The sequence below is a fragment of the Salvelinus alpinus genome, chromosome 4 (assembly GCF_045679555.1).
Source record: "Salvelinus alpinus chromosome 4, SLU_Salpinus.1, whole genome shotgun sequence".
Taxonomy (NCBI): Eukaryota; Metazoa; Chordata; class Actinopteri; order Salmoniformes; family Salmonidae; genus Salvelinus; species Salvelinus alpinus.
In genome coordinates this window covers 33,566,959-33,586,174 of record NC_092089.1, presented here as the reverse complement: position 1 = coordinate 33,586,174, position 19,216 = coordinate 33,566,959, and the positions used below count along the sequence as shown (strand labels likewise).

The 19,216-nt window shown below is 44.6% G+C and overlaps 1 protein-coding gene across 2 annotated transcripts in view; it reads right to left on the bottom strand.

Moving 5' to 3' along the window:
- Positions 1–19,157, bottom strand: part of iffo1b (intermediate filament family orphan 1b) — a 31,004-nt gene extending 11,847 nt beyond the window's left edge. The window contains exons 1-5 of one of the 2 annotated variants that reach the window (XM_071396680.1): positions 17,686–19,157; positions 12,850–12,910; positions 4,226–4,321; positions 428–568; positions 129–316 (exon numbers count right to left, since the gene is read on the bottom strand). In XM_071396680.1, coding sequence (XP_071252781.1) covers positions 129–316; positions 428–568; positions 4,226–4,321; positions 12,850–12,910; positions 17,686–18,698 — 1,499 coding nt within the window. In that variant the 5' untranslated portion in view covers positions 18,699–19,157. The remainder of the gene's footprint in view (positions 1–128; positions 317–427; positions 569–4,225; positions 4,322–12,849; positions 12,911–17,685) is intronic. The other variant, XM_071396678.1, reaches the window with a different exon arrangement.
- Positions 19,158–19,216: the final 59 nt, after the last annotated feature.

The following is a 19,216-nucleotide window of genomic DNA, read 5'->3' as shown; positions in this document are numbered from 1 at the left end:
TTCCTTCTTATCAGTCTAATACCTTTACTATGGTAGAGTATAGAGAGTGTAGAAGCTGGTTGTACCTGTAGAAGCCTGATAAGAGAAACTGCACATGTAATAAACACCAGTCCTGTAATGTTACTCACAGCTGGTTGAGCATCCTTTGCATTTCCTCATTGATCTGATTGGCTGACGAGCCACAGAGCTCCTCCTCTCTGGGCAGGCCCCCATCGCTCTCCGAAGTGCTGATAGTCTCATCACCCTCACTACTGTTGACGGAGAGCGGGGTCTGTTTCCGGGGGCGACAGTTGATGGCAGACTGGGTGTTAGAGACCTAGGAGTGGAAAGAGAGACTTAGACAGACAAACAGATAGACAGAGAGAGAGAGAGACACAGACAGACTGACACAGACAGACACCGTCAGACAGAAAGACAGACAGACTACCTGATACATCTGGATGACATCCTCACAGTTCCTCTGCTGGGCCACGTCACACAGGCGAGCCGTGATATCGATGCGTCTACAGATGTCCATGTCCACCTTCATGGCCTTCTCCTGGATCTTACTGTCCAGATCAGACATGTTCTACACAGAAAGAGAGATGGTTACGGTCTCCTAGTAACAGTTATCATCCTAACCAGACCAGGAGTGATCTCTGTGTCGTGTGTGATAAACAGACTAGGGGACCCAGTGGGACAGGAGAATGAACCAGACAATATTGAGAGTGAAAAGGGTCATCGATGAGCAGATGATTTGTGTGCAGTCAGATCAGGACAGTATGAGGCTGCGTGTGTATATAGGAGAAAGATGTATACCAGTTGTTGATGATGGTTCTGTTAGGTGTGGATGGCAACATGAGATGGCAGCTTCGCTTCAAGTCCTTAGGAATCTGTGCAGTATTTAGTTTTTTTATGTATTATTTCTTACAGTGTTAGCCCAGAAAAGCTTAAGTGTTATTACATACAGCCGGGAAGAACTATTGGATATCAGAGAGACATCAACTTATCAGCACAACCAGCACTACAACCAGGAATATGACTTTCCCAAAGCGGATCCTTTGTCTGCAACTCCCAGGGAATTTGAACTGATTCCAGAGGCCGACCCAAAACAACGCCATCGGAGGAAAGGGTGCCGGAGCGGTGATCTAGTGAGGCTTCGGATCCGCGCATACCACCCACCGCTTCCGAGTATATTACTCGCTAACGTCTAGTCCCTAGTTAATAACAAAGTCAACAAAATTAGGGCAAGAGTTGCTTTCCAAAGAGATATCCGGGATTGTAACATACTCTGTTTCACGGAGACATGGCTAGCTGGGGATATGCTGTCGGAGTCCGTACAGCCACAGCCAACGGGATTTTCAGTGCATCGCGCCGACAGGAACAAACATCTCTCTGATAAGAAGAAGGGCAGGGTGTATGTTTCATGATTAACGATTCATGGTGTAATTGTAAGAACATAAGTCATTTTGTTCACCTGACCTAGAATTCCTCACAATCAAATGCAGACCATATCATCTCGCAAGAGAACTCTCCTTGGTTATCGTCACAGCCATGTATATCCCCCTGCAAGCGGATACCAAGACAGCCATCAAGGAACTTCACTGGACTTTATGCAAACTGGAAACTATATATCCTGAGGCTGCATTTATAGTAGCTGGGTATTTTAACAAAGCTAATCTGAGAACAAGGCTACCTAAATTCTATCAGCATATCGATTGCAGTACAGGAGCGAGTAACACACTCGACCACTGCTACTCTAACTTCTGCAATGCATACAAGGCCCTCCCCCGTCCTACTTTTGGCAAATCTGACCATGACTCCATCTTGTTGCTCCCCTCCTATAGTCAGAAACTAAAACAGGAAGCGCCCGTGCTTAGGTCTATCCAACGCTGGTCTGACCAATTGGATTCCACGCTTCAAGATTGCTTAGATCACATGGACTGGGATATGTTCCGGGTAGCCTCAGACAATAACATTGACGTATACGCTGACTCGGTGAGCGAGTTTATAAGGAAGTGTATAGGAGATGTACCCACTGTAACTAAAACTTTCCCTAACCAGAAACCATGGATTGATCGCAGCATTCGCTCAAAACTGAAAGCACGTACCACCGCATGGAAACATGGCCAAATACGGAGGGAATAACTACACTGTAAGGCAATCAAACAAGCAAAGCGTCAGTATAGAGACAAAGTGGAGTCGCAATTCAACGGCTCAAACACGAGACGTATGTGGCAGTGTCTACAGACAATCACGGATTACAAAAAGAAAAACCAACCCAGTGGCGGACATCGACATCTTGCTCCCAGACAAATTAAAACAACTTCTTTGCGCGTTTTGAGGAGAATACAATGCCACCAACACGGCCCACTACCAAAGACCGTGGGTTCTCCTTCTCTGTGGCCAACGTGAGTAAAACATTTAAACGTGTTAACCCTCGCAAGGCTTCCCTATCCCAGTCTGCTGTCCCCACATGCTTCAAGATGTCCATCATTGTTCCTGTACCCAAGAAGGCAAAGATAACTGAACTAAATGACTACCGCCCCATAGCACTCACTTCTGTCATCATGTGCTTTGAGAGACTAGTCAAGGATCATATAACCTCCAACCTACCTGACACCCTAGACCCACTCCAATTTGCTTACAGCCACAATAGGCCCACAGACGAAGCAATCGCCATCACACTGCCCTATCCCGTCTGGACAAGAGAAATACCTACGTAAGAATGATGTTCATTGACTACAGCTCAGCATTCAACACCATAGTACCCTCCAAACTCATCATTAAGCTTGAGACCCTGGGTCTCAACCACGCCCTGTGCAACTGGGTCCTGGACTTCCTGACGGGCCGCCCCCAGGTGGTGAAGGTAGGAAACAACATCTCCACTCCGCTGGTCCTCAACACTGGGGCCCCACACGGATGCGTTCTTAGCCCTCTCCTGTACTCCCTGTTCACCCATGACTGCGTGGCCATGTACGCCTCCAACTCAAATTATCAAGTTTGCAGACGACACTACAGTGGTAGGCTTGATTATCAACAACGATGAGACAGCCAACAATGAGGAGGTGAGGGCCCTCGGAATGTGGTGTCAGGAAAATAACCTCTCACTCAATGTCAGCAAAACAAAAGAGAGGATTGTGGACTTCAGGAAACAGCAAAGGGAGCACCCCCCTATCCACATCGACGGGACAGTAGTGGAGAAGTTGGAAAGTGAAGGTCCTCGGTGTACATATTACCGACAAACTGAAATGGTCCACGCACACAGACAGTGTGGTGAAGAAGGCGCAATATCGCCTCTTCAACCTCAGGAGGCTGACAAAATGTTGGCTTGTCACCGGAAACCCTCAATAACTTTTACAGGTGCACAATTGAGAGCATCCTGTCGGGCTGTATCACCGCCTGGTACACTAACTGCACCACTCACAACCGCAGGGCTCTCCAGTGGGAGGTGCGGTCTGCACACCGCATCACCGGGGGCAAACTACCTGCCCTCCAGGACACCTACAACACCCGATGTCACAGGAAGGCAAAAAGATCAAGGACAATAACCACCTGCGCCACTGCCTGTTCACCCTGCTTCCATCCAGAAGGCAAGGTCAGTACAGGTGCATCAAATCTGGGACAGAGAGATTGGAAAACAGCTTCTATCTCAAGGCCATCAGATTGTTAAACAGCCACCACTAGCACAGAGAGGCGGCTGCCTACCTACAGACTTGATATCATTGGCCACTTTAACAAATGGAACACTAGTCACTTTAATAATGCCACTAAGAATGTTTACATATCTCGCATTACATATGTATATACTGTATCCTTCACTATCTATGGCATCTTAGCCGCTCTGTCACTGCTCATCCACATATTTTATACTTATATATTCTCATCCCATTCCTTTACTAGATTGTGTGTATCAGGTTTTGTTGTGGAACTGTTAGATATGACCTGTTAGATACTGCTGCACTGTCGGATCTAGAAGCATAAGCATTTCTCTACACTCACAATAACATCTGCTAACCATGTGTATGTGACCAATAACATCTGCTAACCATGTGTATGTGACCAATAACATCTGCTAACCATGTGTATGTGACCAATAACATCTGCTAACCATGTGTATGTGACCAATAACATCTGCTAACCATGTGTATGTGACCAATAACATCTGCTAACCATGTGTATTTGACCAATACAATTGGATAAGAGAAGGTGCAAATTGAGAGGAACTTTGGGGATGTAGACTCACGTTGCTCATGAGGCCTTTGAAGAGCACCAGTTCAGCCTTCAGCTGCTGCACTCTGACAGCCAACTCATCCTGACAGCCCTCACTCTCCTGGAGGTCCTACAAACAAAACACACATAATCATGAGATGCATGTCCATGCACACAGGTACACACGCAGGCCTGCACAAACACACACACAACCCCACCACTCACACACATCCTGCAAACCAGCTCAGCCACTACTTTCTGGAAAAGGCCAGATTATAAACTCAGCAAAAAAAGAAACTGTCAAGTGCATTTATTTTCAGCAAACTTAACATGTGTAAATATTTGTATGAACATAACAAGATTCAACAACTGAGACATAAACTGAACAAGTTCCACAGAAATGTGACTAACAGAAATTTTTGAATGTGTCCCTGAACAAAGGGGGGGTCAAAATCAAAAGTAACAGTCAGTATCTGGTGTGGCCACCAGCTGCATTAAGTACTGCAGTTCATCTCCTCCTCATGGACTGCACCAGATTTGCATGTTCTTGCTGTGAGATGTTACCCCACTCTTCCACCAAGGCACCTACAATTTCCCTGACATTTCTGGGGGGAAATGTCCCTAGCCCTCACCCACCGATCCAACAGGTCCCAGACGTGCACAATGGGATTGAGATCTGGGCTCTTCGCTGGCCATGGCAGAACACTGACATTCCTGTCTTGCAGGAAATCAAGCACAGAATGAGCAGTATGGCTGGTGGCATTGTCATGCTGGAGGGTCATGTCAGGATGAGCCTGCAGGAAGGATACCACATGAGGGAGCAGGATGTCTTCTCTGTAACGCACAGCGTTGAGATTGCCTTCAATGACAACAAGCTCAGTCCGATGATGCTGTGACACACCGCCCCAGACCATGACGGACTCTCCACCTCCAAATGGATCCCGCTTCAGAGTACAGGCTTCGGTGTAATGCTCATTCCTTCGACGATAAACGCGAATCCGACCATCACCCCTGGTGAGACAAAACCGCAACTCGTCAGTGAAGAGAACTTTTTGCCAGTCCTGTCTGGTCCAGCGACAGTGGGTTTGTGCCCATAGGCGACACTGTTGCCAGTGATGTCTGGTGAGGACCTGCCTTACAACAGGCCTCTCTCAGCCTATTGCGGACAGTCTGAGCACTGATGGATGGATTGTGCGTTCCTGGTGTAACTCGGGCAGTTGTTGTTGCCATCCTGTACCTGCCCGCAGGTATGATGTTTGGATGTACCGATCCTGTGCAGGTGTTGTTACACGTTACACGTACAATTTATTGCCCTGGCCACATCTACAGTCGTTATGCCTCCTTGCAGCATGCCTAAAGCACATTCACGCAGATGAGCAGGGACCCTGGGCATCTTTCTTTTGATGTTTTTCAGAGTCAGTAGAAAGGCCTCTTTAGTGTCCTAGGTTTTCATAACTGTGACCTTAATTGCCTACCGTTTGTAAGCTGTTAGTGTCTTAACGACCGTTCGATGCTCATTAATTGTTTATGGTTCATTGAACAAGCATGGGAAACAGTGTCTAAACCCTTTACAATGAAGATCTGTGAAGTTATTTGGATTTTTACTAATTATCATTGAAAGACAGGGTCCTGTAAAAGGGGCGTTTCTTTTTTTGCTGAGTTTATATTGAGCAACTCAGGGTAGGGCCAAACAGTAAAATATTATATATTGACCATCTCAGGGTAGGGCCAAACAGTAAAACATTCTATATTGACCATCTCAGGGTAGGGCCAAACAGTAAAACATTCTATATTGACCATCTCAGGGTAGGGCCAAACAGTAATACATTCTATATTGACCAACTCAGGGTAGGGCCAAACAGTAAAACATTCTATATTGACCATCTCAGGGTAGGGCCAAACAGTAATACATTCTATATGGACCAACTCAGGGTAGGGCCAAACAATAATACATTCTATATGGACCATCTCAGGGTAGGGCCAAACAGTAAAACATTCTATATTGACCAACTCAGGGTAGGGCCAAACAGTAATACATCCTATATTGACCATCTCAGGGTAGGGCCAAACAGTAAAACATTCTATATTGACCAACTCAGGGTAGGGCCAAACAGTAAAACCTTATATATTGACCAACTCAGGGTAGGGCCAAACAGTAAAACATTATATATTGACCAACTCAGGGTAGGGCCAAACAGTAAAACATTCTATATTGACCAACTCAGGGTAGGGCCAAACAGTAAAACATTCTATATTGACCAACTCAGGGTAGGGCCAAACAGTAAAACATTCTATATTGACCATCTCAGGGTAGGGCCAAACAGTAAAACATTCTATATTGACCATCTCAGGGTAGGGCCAAACAGTAAAACATTCTATATAGACCATCTCAGGGTAGGGCCAAACAGTAAAACATTCTATATGGACCATCTCAGGGTAGGGCCAAACAGTAAAACATTCTATATGGACCATCTCAGGGTAGGGACAAACAGTAAAACATTCTATATTGACCAACTCAGGGTAGGGCCAAACAGTAAAACATTCTATATTGACCATCTCAGGGTAGGGCCAAACAGTAAAACATTCTATATTGACCAACTCAGGGTAGGGCCAAACAGTAAAACATTCTATATTGACCATCTCAGGGTAGGGCCAAACAGTAAAACATTCTATATTGACCATCTCAGGGTAGGGCCAAACAGTAAAACATTCTATATTGACCAACTCAGGGTAGGGACAAACAGTAAAACATCATATCTTGTCTTTATAAATCTTGACTCAAATAGCACTTCAAATCCAAAGTACAACAGTATAATCTGTCCATGATGATTATATATTCTTTACAGTGTAAGGATAGATGTTCTTACCCTAAGTCTTACTACAAATCCAAAGTACAACACACAAACATACAGTACATACACAGATTATACATTGACAACCCTGCCTACTTAATCTCATGAGTGCCTTGGATTATATTGTTGATCTAATTCTCCCTCTTTTCTCTGAAGTATTTGATTCCCTAAACTACTAGCCATAATATTTTGCAGAACTTCTTCCTGAGATATGTCTTGACATAAAAGCTGATTGTGTCTGTGCAGCAAATGAAATAGGGTAACTTGACTTGACTCGTCCGTGAGTGTTTCTTTGTGTAACTCTTGTACATTGTTCTGCATGGATAGTTTAATGTAAAGTGGGACTTTGCTGCATGCCATGTGGTCTCCTGTTGTCTCAACAGAGACTGTCTAACTGGGTTAGGTAGATGTCCCCTGTAGTTGCATCCTCACACATCCGCACACACAACAAACCTGAGAAACCAGAGCCCCACCTGGCTCAGCTGTATATGCTCATCGATGGCAAGATGGCGCCGACAGACATGGCAGCTCTGCTTCTAGCTCCTTAGCAACTTTGCAGTATTTTGTTTTTTTTGTGTTATTTCTTACAGACGGAAAGAACTTTTGAATATCATAGTGGTGCTAACTCACCAGCATTACGACCAGGAATACGACTTTCCCAATTTGGATCCTTTGTTCGTAACCCCCAGGGTAATTGAACTTATCCCAGAGGCTGCTACAAGATGCCGCCGTCGGAGAAGAGTAGACTTCAAGTCTGACTCAGGAGGCGTGCACACCATCCACCGCTTCCGAGTATATTACTCGCTAATGTTTAGTCCCTGGACAATAAAGTAGACGAGCTCAGGGCGAGGATCTCCTCCAGAGAGACATCAGGGACTGTAACATACTCTGTTTCACGGAATCAAGGCACTCTCCGGATATACTGTCCCGGTCATTACAGCCAGCTGGGTTCTCAGTACATCGTGCACACAGGAATAGAGAACTCTCCGGGAAGAAGAAAGCGGGGGTGTATGTTTCATGATTAATTACTTATGGCGTGATTGTGATAATGTACAGAAACTCAAGTCCTTTTGTTCATCAGACCTAGATTACCTCACAATCAAATGCCGACTGTATTACCTACCAAGAGAATTCTCTTCAGTTATGGTCACAGCCGTGTACATCCCCCCTCAAGCCAATACCACGACGGCCCTCAAGGAACTACACTGGACTTTGTGCAAACTAGAAACCACATATCCTGAGGCCGCATTTATTGTATTTGGGGATTTTAACAAAGCAAATTTGAAGAAAACGCTCCCGAAGTTCTATTAACACATTGACTGTAGTACCCATGCTGCTAAAAACCACATGACCACTGCTACTCCAACTTCCTCGACATATGTGGCAGGGTCTACAGACAATCACGGATTACAAAGGGAAAACCAGCCACGTCGAGGACACCGACGTCTTGCTCCCGGACAAGCTAAACACCTTTTTCGCCTGCTTTGAGCATAACACAGTGCCACCAACACAGCCCCCTCCCAAGGACTGTGGAAGTGCACTGCCCGCACTTCAAGGACATTAACCACCCGAGCCACGGCCTGTTCACCCCGCTATTGTCCAGAAGGCGAGGTCAGGATGATAGCGGGGTGAACAGGCCGTGTCTCGGGTGGTTGATGTTCTAGATGATCTTTTTGGCCTTCCTGTGACATCGGGTGTTGTAGGTGTCCTGGAAGGCAGGCCGTGTGCCTCCGGTGATACGTTGGGCAGACCGCACCACCCTCTGGAGAGTCCTGCGGTTGCGAGCAGTGCACTTCTGGTCACAAGACGTAGGCCTCCTTATTGTCCCTAGAATTTCCAAGCAAACAGCTGGATGCAGGGCTTTCTCCTATGAAGCTCAATTTTTATGGAATGGTCTACCTATCCATGTGAGAGACGCAGACTCGACCTTTAAGTCTTCATTGAAGACTCATCTCTTCAGTAGGTCCTATGATTGAGTGTAGTCTGGCCCAGGGATGTGAAGTTGAACGGAAAGGCACTGGAGCGACGAACCGCCCTTGCTGTCTCTGCCTGTCCCGGTTCCCCTCTCTCCACTGGGATTCTCTGCCTCTAACCCTATTACGGTTGCTGAGTCACTGGCTTACTGGTGCTCTTCCATGCCGTCCCTAGGAGGGGTGCGTCACTTGAGTGGGTTGAGTCACTGACGTGATCTTTCTGTCCGGGTTGGCACCCCCCTCGGGTTCGTGCCCTGGGGGAGATCTTCGTGGGCTATACTCGGCCTTGTCTCAGGGTAGTAGAATGGTGGTTGAAGATATCCCTCTAGGCGTGTGGGGCCTGTGCTTTGGCAAAGTGGGTGGGGTTATATCCTGCCTGGTTGGCCCTGTCCGGGGGTATCATCGGACGGGGCCACAGTGTCTCCCGACCCCTCCCGTCTCAGCCTCCAGTGTTTATGCTGCAATAGTTTGTGTTGGGGGGCTAGGATCAGTCTGTTATATCTGGAGTATTTATCCTGTGTACAGAGTGAATTTAAGTATACTCCCTTTAACTCTCTATCTTTCTCTCTTTTCTCTCAGAGGACCTGAGCCCTAGGACCATGCCTCAGGAATACCTGGCCTGATGACTCCTTGCGGTCCCCAGTCCACCTGCTGTCCCCAGTCTACCCGCTTTCCCCAGTCCACCTGCTGCTGATCCAGTTTCAACTGTTCTGCCTGCAGCTAAGGAACCCTGACCTGTTGACCGGATATGCTACCTTGTCCCGGACCTGCTGTTTTCAACTCTCTCTCTCTACCGTACCTGCTGTATCTAACTCTGAATGATCGGCTATGAAAAGCCAACTGACATTTACTCCTGAGGTGCTGACCTGTTGCACCCTCTACAACCACTGTGATTATTATATGACCCTGCTGGTCATCTATGAACGTTTGAACATCTTGGGCATGTTCTGTTATAATCTCCACCCGGCACAGCCTGAAGAGGACTGGCCACCCCTAAGAGCCTGGCTCCTCTCTAGGTTTCTTCCTAGGTTCCTGCCTTTCTAGGGAGTTTTTCCTAGCCACTGTGCTTCTACATCTGCATTGCTTGCTGTTTGGGGTTTTAGGTCGGGTTTCTGTATAGCACTTTGTGACATCGGCTGATGTAAAAAGGGCTTTATAAATACATTTGATTGATTGATTGATTGAGTACAGGTGCATCAAAGCTGGGACCGAGAGACTGAAAAACAGCTTCTATCTCAAGGCCATCAAACTGTTAAATAGCCATCACTTGCCGGCTACCAACCGGTTACTCAACCCTGCACCTTAGAGGCTGCTGTCCAATATACATAGACATGGAATCACTGGTCACTTTAATACATGTTTACATACTGTTTGACTCATTTCATATGTATATACTGTATTCTAATCTACTGTATTTTAGTCAATGCCACTGACATTGTTCATCCTAATATTTATACACTACCGGTCAAAAGTTTTAGAACACCTACTCATTCAAGGGTTTTTCTTTATTTTTACTATTTTCTACATTGTAGAATAATAGTGAAGACATCAAAACTATGAAATAACAAATATGGAATCATGTAGTAACCAAAAATTGTTAAACAAATCCAAATATATTTTATATTTGAAATTCATCAAATAGCCAACCCTTGCCTTGATTACAGCTTTGCACACTCTTGGCATTCTCTCAACTAGCTTCAGTTGGAATGTTTTTCTAACAGTCTTGAAGGAGTTCCCATATATGCTGAGCACTTGTTGGCTGCTTTTCCTTCACTCTGCGCTCCGACTCATCCCAAACCATCTCAATTTGGTTGAGGTCGGGGGATTGTGGAGGCCAGGTCATCTGATGCAACACTCCATCATTCTCCTTCTTGGTAAAATAGCCCTTACACACCCTGGAGGTGTGCTGGTTCATTTCCTGTTGAAAAACAAATGATAGTCCCACTAAGCGCAAACCAGATGCAAAGGCTTATCACTGAAGAATGCTGTGGTAGCCATGCTGGTTAAGTATGCCTTGAATTCTAAATAAATCACAGACAGTGTCACCAGCAAAGCACCCCCACACCATAGCACCTCCTCCTCCCTGCTTTACGGTGGGAAATACGGGGATCATCCTTTCACCCGCACAGCGGTTAGAACCAAAAATCTCCAATTTGGACTCCAGACTAAAGGACAAATTTCCACCGGTCTAATGTCCATTGCTCGTGTTTCTTGGCCCAAGCAAGTCTCTTCTTCTTATCGGTGTCCTTTAGTAGTGGTTTCTTTGCAGCAAAAAGGCCAGATTCACACAGTCTCCTCTGAACAGTTGATGTTGAGATGGGTCTGTTACTTGAACTCTGTGAAGCATTTATTTGGGCTGCAATTTCTGAGGCTGGTAACTCTAATGAACTTATTCTCTGCAGCAGAGGTAACTCTGGGTCTTCCTTTCCTGTGGCGGTCCTCATGAGAGCCAGTTTCATCATAGCGCTTGATGGTTTTTGCGACTGCACTTGAAGAAACCTTCAAAGTTCTTGAAATTTTCCGTATTGACTAACCTTCATGTCTTAAAGTAATGATAGACTGTCATTTCTCTTTGCTTATTTGAGCTTTTATTGCCATAATATGGACTTGGTCTTTTACCAAATAGGGCTATCTTCTGTATACCACCCCTACCTTGTCACAACACAACCGATTGGCTCAAACGCATTAGGTTGGATAGAAATTCCACAAATTAACTTTTAATAAGGCACACCTGTTAATTTAAATGCATTCCAGGTGACTACCTCATGAAGCTGGTTGAGAGAATGCCAAGAGTGTGCAAAGCTGTCATCAAGGCAAAGGGTGGCTATTTGAAGAATCTCAAATATAAAATATATTTTGATTTGTTTAACACTTTTTTGGTTACTACATGATTCCATATGTGTTATTTCATAGTTCTGAGGTCTTCACTATTATTCTACAATGTAGAAAATAGTAAAAATAAAGAAAAGCCCTTGAATGAGTAGGTGTTCTTAAACTTCTGACCGGTAGTGTATATTTCTTAACTCCATTCTTTTACTTTAGATTTGTGTGAATTGTCATGAATTGTTAGATATTACTGCACTGTTGGAGCTAGGAACACAAGCATTTCTCTACACCCGCAATAACATCTGCTTAATATGTATGTGACCAATAAAATGTGGAAGTAGGACGTACAAATGACTTTCAGATGTAACTATGTGACGGGGACCAACGGTGCCATTTTGGGGAGTTGATATTGTTGCTGTAATTCAATCATGCTGAATGTGTGTAAGTAGCTACACCAGTTCCTCAAATAGTTAACCACTTGGCTGTTTGATCATGACTGTCAGCTGCTTTCTATAACACCTATGACGAACGTCAGGGGCTGAGCATCTAACTAGTAGGTTAGGGATTTATACATAGCCTACAGTACAATTATGTTAGGTGTTTATAAACATACTATATTAGGTTAGAGGTTTGCACACTATTCAACCAAGCTGTTTCACACAAGCAATTGTATTAGGTTGTTTTGCATACGTCAGGGCAATGTCAAATGTGTCAACACCGCCAGAACCTGATGACACAGCGTCAGAGACAACACTGCGCCTCTGGCCCCGCGCCCTAAGTTAGTGTATAGATCAGTGAGGAGGGCCTTTGTGTCTACAAGCATTGAGCACCTAAACATTTCAATGTAATGTCTTGTTGTCATGTTTGATATGCTGACATGGCTTTGTTCTTGTCCCTGCAAATCAACAGAGAACAAGTGTAACAGAAAGAGGGGATACATTTACCCCCTATGTATCAATTAATAAGACAGGCCAGGCACACGCACACACACACACACACAGTGTTACCTCCTGTAGGTCTTCCATCTTCTGCTGCATGTCCACTCTGACAGTGTACTCCTCCTCCCACCTACACAACAAAAAGTAATGTGAAGTAAATGACACAGTAAAATGGCAACATCATAATAATAACTATTAACTGTGTGTGTGTGTGTGTGTGTGTGTGTGTGTGTGTGTGTGTGTGTGTGTGTGTGTGTGTGTGTGTGTGTGTGTGTGTGTGTGTGTGTGTGTGTGTGTGTGTGTGTGTGTGTGTGTGTGTGTGTGTGTCTGAAACCCCTGGTCCATGAATCTGTGCCCCAGGGTCAGACAGCACCATCCATCTAGTGAACAGTAATCTCATTAAAAGCCTGTACAGTTGACATGTTAGAACTACGATGGCTGATTCAGTGACTCAACACACCACACAGACCCCACTGCACAGCACTGCCGTTTATAGAATTGCTGCTTAAAATGCACAATACTGCGACATGTCGGAGTCTTTACCAAACTGCTCTTAAAACAAATAGGAGGTTATATAGTGTACAGAGAGACGTTTTTTGTGCCATTGTGCACACTGTTGTGATTGAGATATATGGGTAAGGTGAGAGTGAGGGAGAGAGAGAGAGAGAGCGAGCGAGCGAAAGATGAGCTGAGCTCTCTTTGGAAGCCACCTCCCTTTTCCAGCAATCACAGCCTGCCGTGCAGAGTATACCGCATTGCAGATACTAGGTAGAGGGGAAAGCGCATGGCCGCATGCAGTTGGGGAGAGAGAGAGAGGGAGAAAGAGATGTGGGGGAAGGGGGTTGAAGAGAGGAGAGTGTAGCTGGCAGTGGAGAGCATGCGAGAGAAAGAGAGAGAATTTGGTATAGATCAGACATAACCTAACCCACTCTAATCAATTCATTAGAACAGGAACATTTCACATCTGGTTGGAAATAAATAGGGAAATGATCTCAGAGAAAATGGTTGTCCTGTGTGGTACCTATATCTCCCCATACATTAATGATGACACCTTCTCCATCCTAGAGGGGGAGATCAACCCTTTTCAGGCCCAGAGACATGTACTAGTCTGTGGCGACCTAAGGCCAGAACCCAACACTCTTAGCAGACAGGGGGACAAACACCTACTTGGAGGTGACAGCATTCCCTCCCCAATACGCCCCCTAGACATAACTGACAAAACAACCAACAAAAACAAAAACTCCTGCAGCTCTGTTGCACGCTGGGTCTAGACATAGTCAATGGTAGGCTTCGAGGGGACTCCTACGGTAGGTACACCTACAGCTCATCTCTTGGCAGTAGTACTATAGACTACTTTATCACTGACCTCAACCCAGTGTCTCTCGGAACGATCACAGTCATCCCACTGACACCCCTATCAGACCACAGCAAAATCTCCATCTTCTTGAACAGAGCAAAACTCAACCAAGGCATTGAAGCTGAACAAACGACATGCTTTTAAGAAATGCTATAGATGGAAGGAGGGTAGTGTAGAAAACAAAAAACTATTGGCCAACAACAAATCCAATCCCTCCTAGACAACTTCCAGGACAAAGTGTTTCCCTGCAATAGTGAAGGTGTAAACGTAGCCGTAGGAAGCCTGAACACTATATTTGATCTATCAGCTAACATATCAAATTTAAACTCAAGCAGAATACCTTAGAAAACTAACAATTAGAAATGGTTTGATGAAGAACGCAAAAACCTAAGAAAGAAATTGAGAAACCTATCCAATCAAAAACACAGAGACCCAGAAAATCTTAGCTTCCGCCTTCACGATGGTGAAACACTAAAATAATACAGAAATACACTAAGAAAAAAGAAGGAACAGCATGTCAGAAATCAGCTCAATGTGACTGAAGAATCCATAGAATCAAATCACTTCTGGGAACATTGGAACACACTAAACAAACAACACGAAGAGCTATCTATCCAAAATGGAGATGTATGGATAAAACACTTCTCCAACCTTTTCAGTCGTTTAACAAAGAAACAAGAGCAAAAACATACACATGATCATTTACTAAACTTAGAATCAGCTATTAAAGTCTACCAGAACCCACTGGATTCTCCAATTACATTGGATGAGCTACAGGCCTGTGGTGTTGATGGTATACTAAACTAAATTATTAAATATACAAACCACAAATTCAAATAGGCTATTCTTAAACTCTTCAACATTATCCTCAGCACTGGCAACTTCCCCAATATTTGGAACCAAGGTCTGATCATCCCAATCCACAAAAGTGGAGACAAATTTGACCCCAATAAATATAGTGGAATCTACATCAACAGCAATCTCTGAAAAATCCTCTGCACCATCATCAACAGCAGAGTCCAACATTTCCTCGTATACACCCTGCACACCCTTACTGACAAATGAACCAAAATAAAGCAAAGTCTTCTCATGCTTTGTTGATTTCAAAAAAAGCTTTTTGCGTATTTTATCTAACGAGTGGCATCCATAAGTCTAAATATTGCTGTTACATTGCACAACCTTCAATGTTATGTCATAATTATGTAAAATTCTAGCAAATTAATTACGGTCTTTATTAGGAAGAAATGATCACACAGTTCACAACAAGCCAAACTGCTGTGTATACCCTGACTCTGCTTGCACTGAACGCAAGAGAAGTGACACAATTTCCCTAGTTAATATTGCCTGCTAACATAAATTTATTTTAACTACATATGCAGGTTTAAAAATATATACTTGTGTATTGATTTTAAGAAAGGCATTGATGTTTATGGTTAGGTACATTTGTGCAACGATTGTGCTTTTTTCACGAATGAGCTTTTGTTAAATCATCACCCGTTTGGCGAAGTTGAAGTAGGCTGTGATTCAATGATAAATTAACAGGCACCGCATTGATTATATGCAATGCAGAACAAGCTAGTTAACCTAGTAATATCATCAACCATGTGTAGTTAACTAGTGATTATGTTAAGATTGATTGTTTTTTATAAGATAAGTTTAATGCTAGCTAGGAACTTATCTTGGACAAGGTCCTTTGATGCTGCACTCGCATAACAGGTGGTCAGCCTGCCATGTAGTCTCCTCATGGATTGCAATGTAATCAGCCATAATCGGCATCCAAAAAGGCAGATTACCGATTGTTATGAAAACTTGAAATCGGCCCTAATTAATCGGCCATGCCGTAGGACAACCTCTAGTCTGAGTGTTGGAGTGTGCCCCTGGCTATCCGTAAAAAAATACAAAAAAACATGAACAATTGTGCCATATGGTTTGCTTCATATAAGGAATTTAAAATTATTTATAATTTTACTTTTGATAGTTAAGTACATTTAAAACGAAATGGTTTTAGACTTTTACTCAAGTAGTATATTACTGGGTGACTTTCACTTTTACTTGAGTAATTTCCTATTAAGGTATCTTTACTTTTAATCAAGTATGACAATTGGGTACTTTTTCCACCACTGGAGGGGTATGAGAGAACTAGCCAATGAGAGAGCGGGAACAATGAATAGCAATATGAATGGATAGATGGAGAGAACAAGCGACAGGGCAGGGGAAGAGGAGTGGAGGAGAGGGAGGGAAGGGGGTGTATCTTATACTGAAACTACCTCCTTGAAGTGAATGAATACTCCCATGGGTTTCCCTCTCTCTATGTTTTGCCTGCAGGTAGATTTAACTGCATTACTACAACAACAGACTCATGACAGAGATAACATTATTTCACTACACTGGAGGCCTAAATCACATCAATGACTGTACAGTACGGATGCTATCAGATATATGGATGTCTGAAGGTCAGACAAGCCTGGACTTGACTCACTTGTAAGGTCACATGCCTCATGAAATCACAATAAATAAAAAAAACAGCCACAAACACACACTTGTCCCAGGACCTCCCAATCACAAACCAGTCCCTGACCCTACCCAGCCTTCCTAATGGGACATACATGCTTGTCTATCACCTTACATTCATTGGGTATTCATTGGGTATGGCATTTTCGCTGAGATATATTTATCCAATTCAACTTATGGTCATATCTTCAGCATAGACCATGTCTATGTGACTTGTGCAGCGTAAATCAAAGCCTCAGACCTGCTGTTACTAGTGCCACATATCAGCGGTCCGGGTTCTAGTTCTGTCACAGAATACAAACTGCAGCCATTTCAAACGTGCAGAGGTGCACTATGGTATCTGTATCAGATTCCTGTGACTGTGTTTGGCCCATTCCCCCTTTTTTTCTAAAGGGGCGCTAAGCAGATATTCCTTCCCCAAGCCAAACCATAAGTAAAATCTTCAAATACTTGAGCTGTGCTTGATTTATATATAGTTTGCCTGGTTCAAATGGAATAGTCCCAAAAGTACAAAATCAATGCAGTAATCCCAAAAGTACAAACAGCTAAATCAAGCATACCCTGACCTAGGTCTAGAGTCCACTAGCTAGTTGGAAACTCAAGAGTTCAAAGGTTTTTGAACTTCAAAAGCATTGGTGTGATTGTTGAAACAGAGCCTTCCTGTGTTGGATCTCAGTTAAATTACTTCATTCTGAGTCAGTTATGGTCTGATAATGTTTGGTATTTCCCCCAGCTGCCCTTTGCATCTCTAGCAATAAGAATGCTGTGGGCTGTGGCAGAAATAGACAGAACACAGGCAGGACACAGCTGCTCTGAAAGGCCATCTGTTGCAATAGGGCCTTTCACTTCACCCAAGTAGCATGAGCAAAATAATACACGTACGCCTATTATAGCTTCACTAAGTTACATCAACTGACTTTTGCCAAGAGACGTTTAATCACAACTCTAGGTCCCCGTGCGCCTTTACAGCCGTCAGACACACACGTTAATTAGGCCTTACATTGGTGAATAAATCAACAAAGGTTGATCCGATTTACCTGCGTTTGTACTCGTCTCTCTCCCTCTTGACTTTGGCCAGGACGTTGTACAGGGCTCTGATCTCCGGGGTAATGGTATCAATCTGGACCCCGACCCCGTCCGGCTGGACCCAGGACACACCCGGGCTGGTGACGCGCGTCTCCACGCCAGAAGCGAGCTTGCGGGTATGGTTGTAGGACCAGATAGTACCGGGGAGGAACCGGGGAGGCGGGTTGGTGGGGGTTCCAGTGCCAGTACTGAAAACCGTTTTCCCGTTGGTGATTGAATTGGACCCGGCTGGAGATTCGATTGTCGGGGTTGATAGGCTTACCGTGATGGTCGGATTCTGATTCGGTTCGGTGGGGTTTGTTCCAGCTTTGTTGTTGGACTCAAGCGTGAGGACAGTGTTGATGGCAGGTGTGAAGAGGGTAGTGGGTCGTCTCGCGGAGTTGTTGGTGTTTTGGAACGGGAGTGACCCGGGCCTGAGCGGGATAGTTCCCACAAACCCGGTCTGTACACCCGTTTCTTGGGTATGGGCCCGTCTAGCGCTTTCAGAACAACTTCCATCACAGCTGTTCTTCGCATCCAACGCCTGTTGTAGTTGTTTCTCCAAAATCTTATTCCTTCGCTCAAGTTCATGCACTTTGGCCAGAAAGCATCGGAACCGTAAGTTCAGAGTCTTTAGGACACTGATATTGGAGCCCAGGTCGTTCCTCAGGGCCATCGCTGCAGGAGGTTGGGGCACAGACCGGTGATAAGAGTGGTTATTATGGTTCAGATGCAGGTAAGCTTGTGAGGGTGTGGTGAAATCGAACCCTGGCAGAGTCTCCGTACCCAGTCCGGGATGGTCGCCCAGGAAGAAAGATGTCGGGTCGGGCGAGCAGAAGACGGCTTCGGGCAGAAGGCCTGAGGGGGAATCCGGATGACTCGGTCCTCCTTGGTTCTGCTGCTGTTGATGTTGGAGAAGCGAGTTCGCCCCTAACAAAGGATTCATGCTATGGTATGGAAAACTAAAGCGCTGCAGATCTGGCATGAACACGGACGGTAATTTTCTCCGTATAAAATCACAAAAATAAAATTATGACAGGCTGAAGGTTGACTTGTTGTTGGATACCAGACGTATCCGTGACGGTCCACCTTTACCTGATTACGTAACTGTTTCTAATTACGAATGTTTCCTCTATTTATCTCCGGTCGGTCTAAATAGGCTCGTGGAATAAGTTACCTTTCTCTTCCTGTCTGGCTCTGTTGCTGGATAACGGTCGCCCCAAAAAACAATGCCGAATAGGCCGGTCCGACGGCTATACGCAGGCGACAACACTCAAATGTATTTCAGAAAAGTAATGTTTTGGTATACAGCCTATATGAGAGAAAGTACTGTTTAATGCTGCAAATCTCTAATGTATTAAAAATAAATCCAGTGTCTTCCGTCAACGCTTATCTGTCTCCAAAGTGACGACAAGACACAACAAGTGCTGCAAGATTTGGAGAGCTGGGAAGCTACCGTAAATACACAAGTAGCTGTTTTTTTTTAAACCTTTGTGCCCAGTA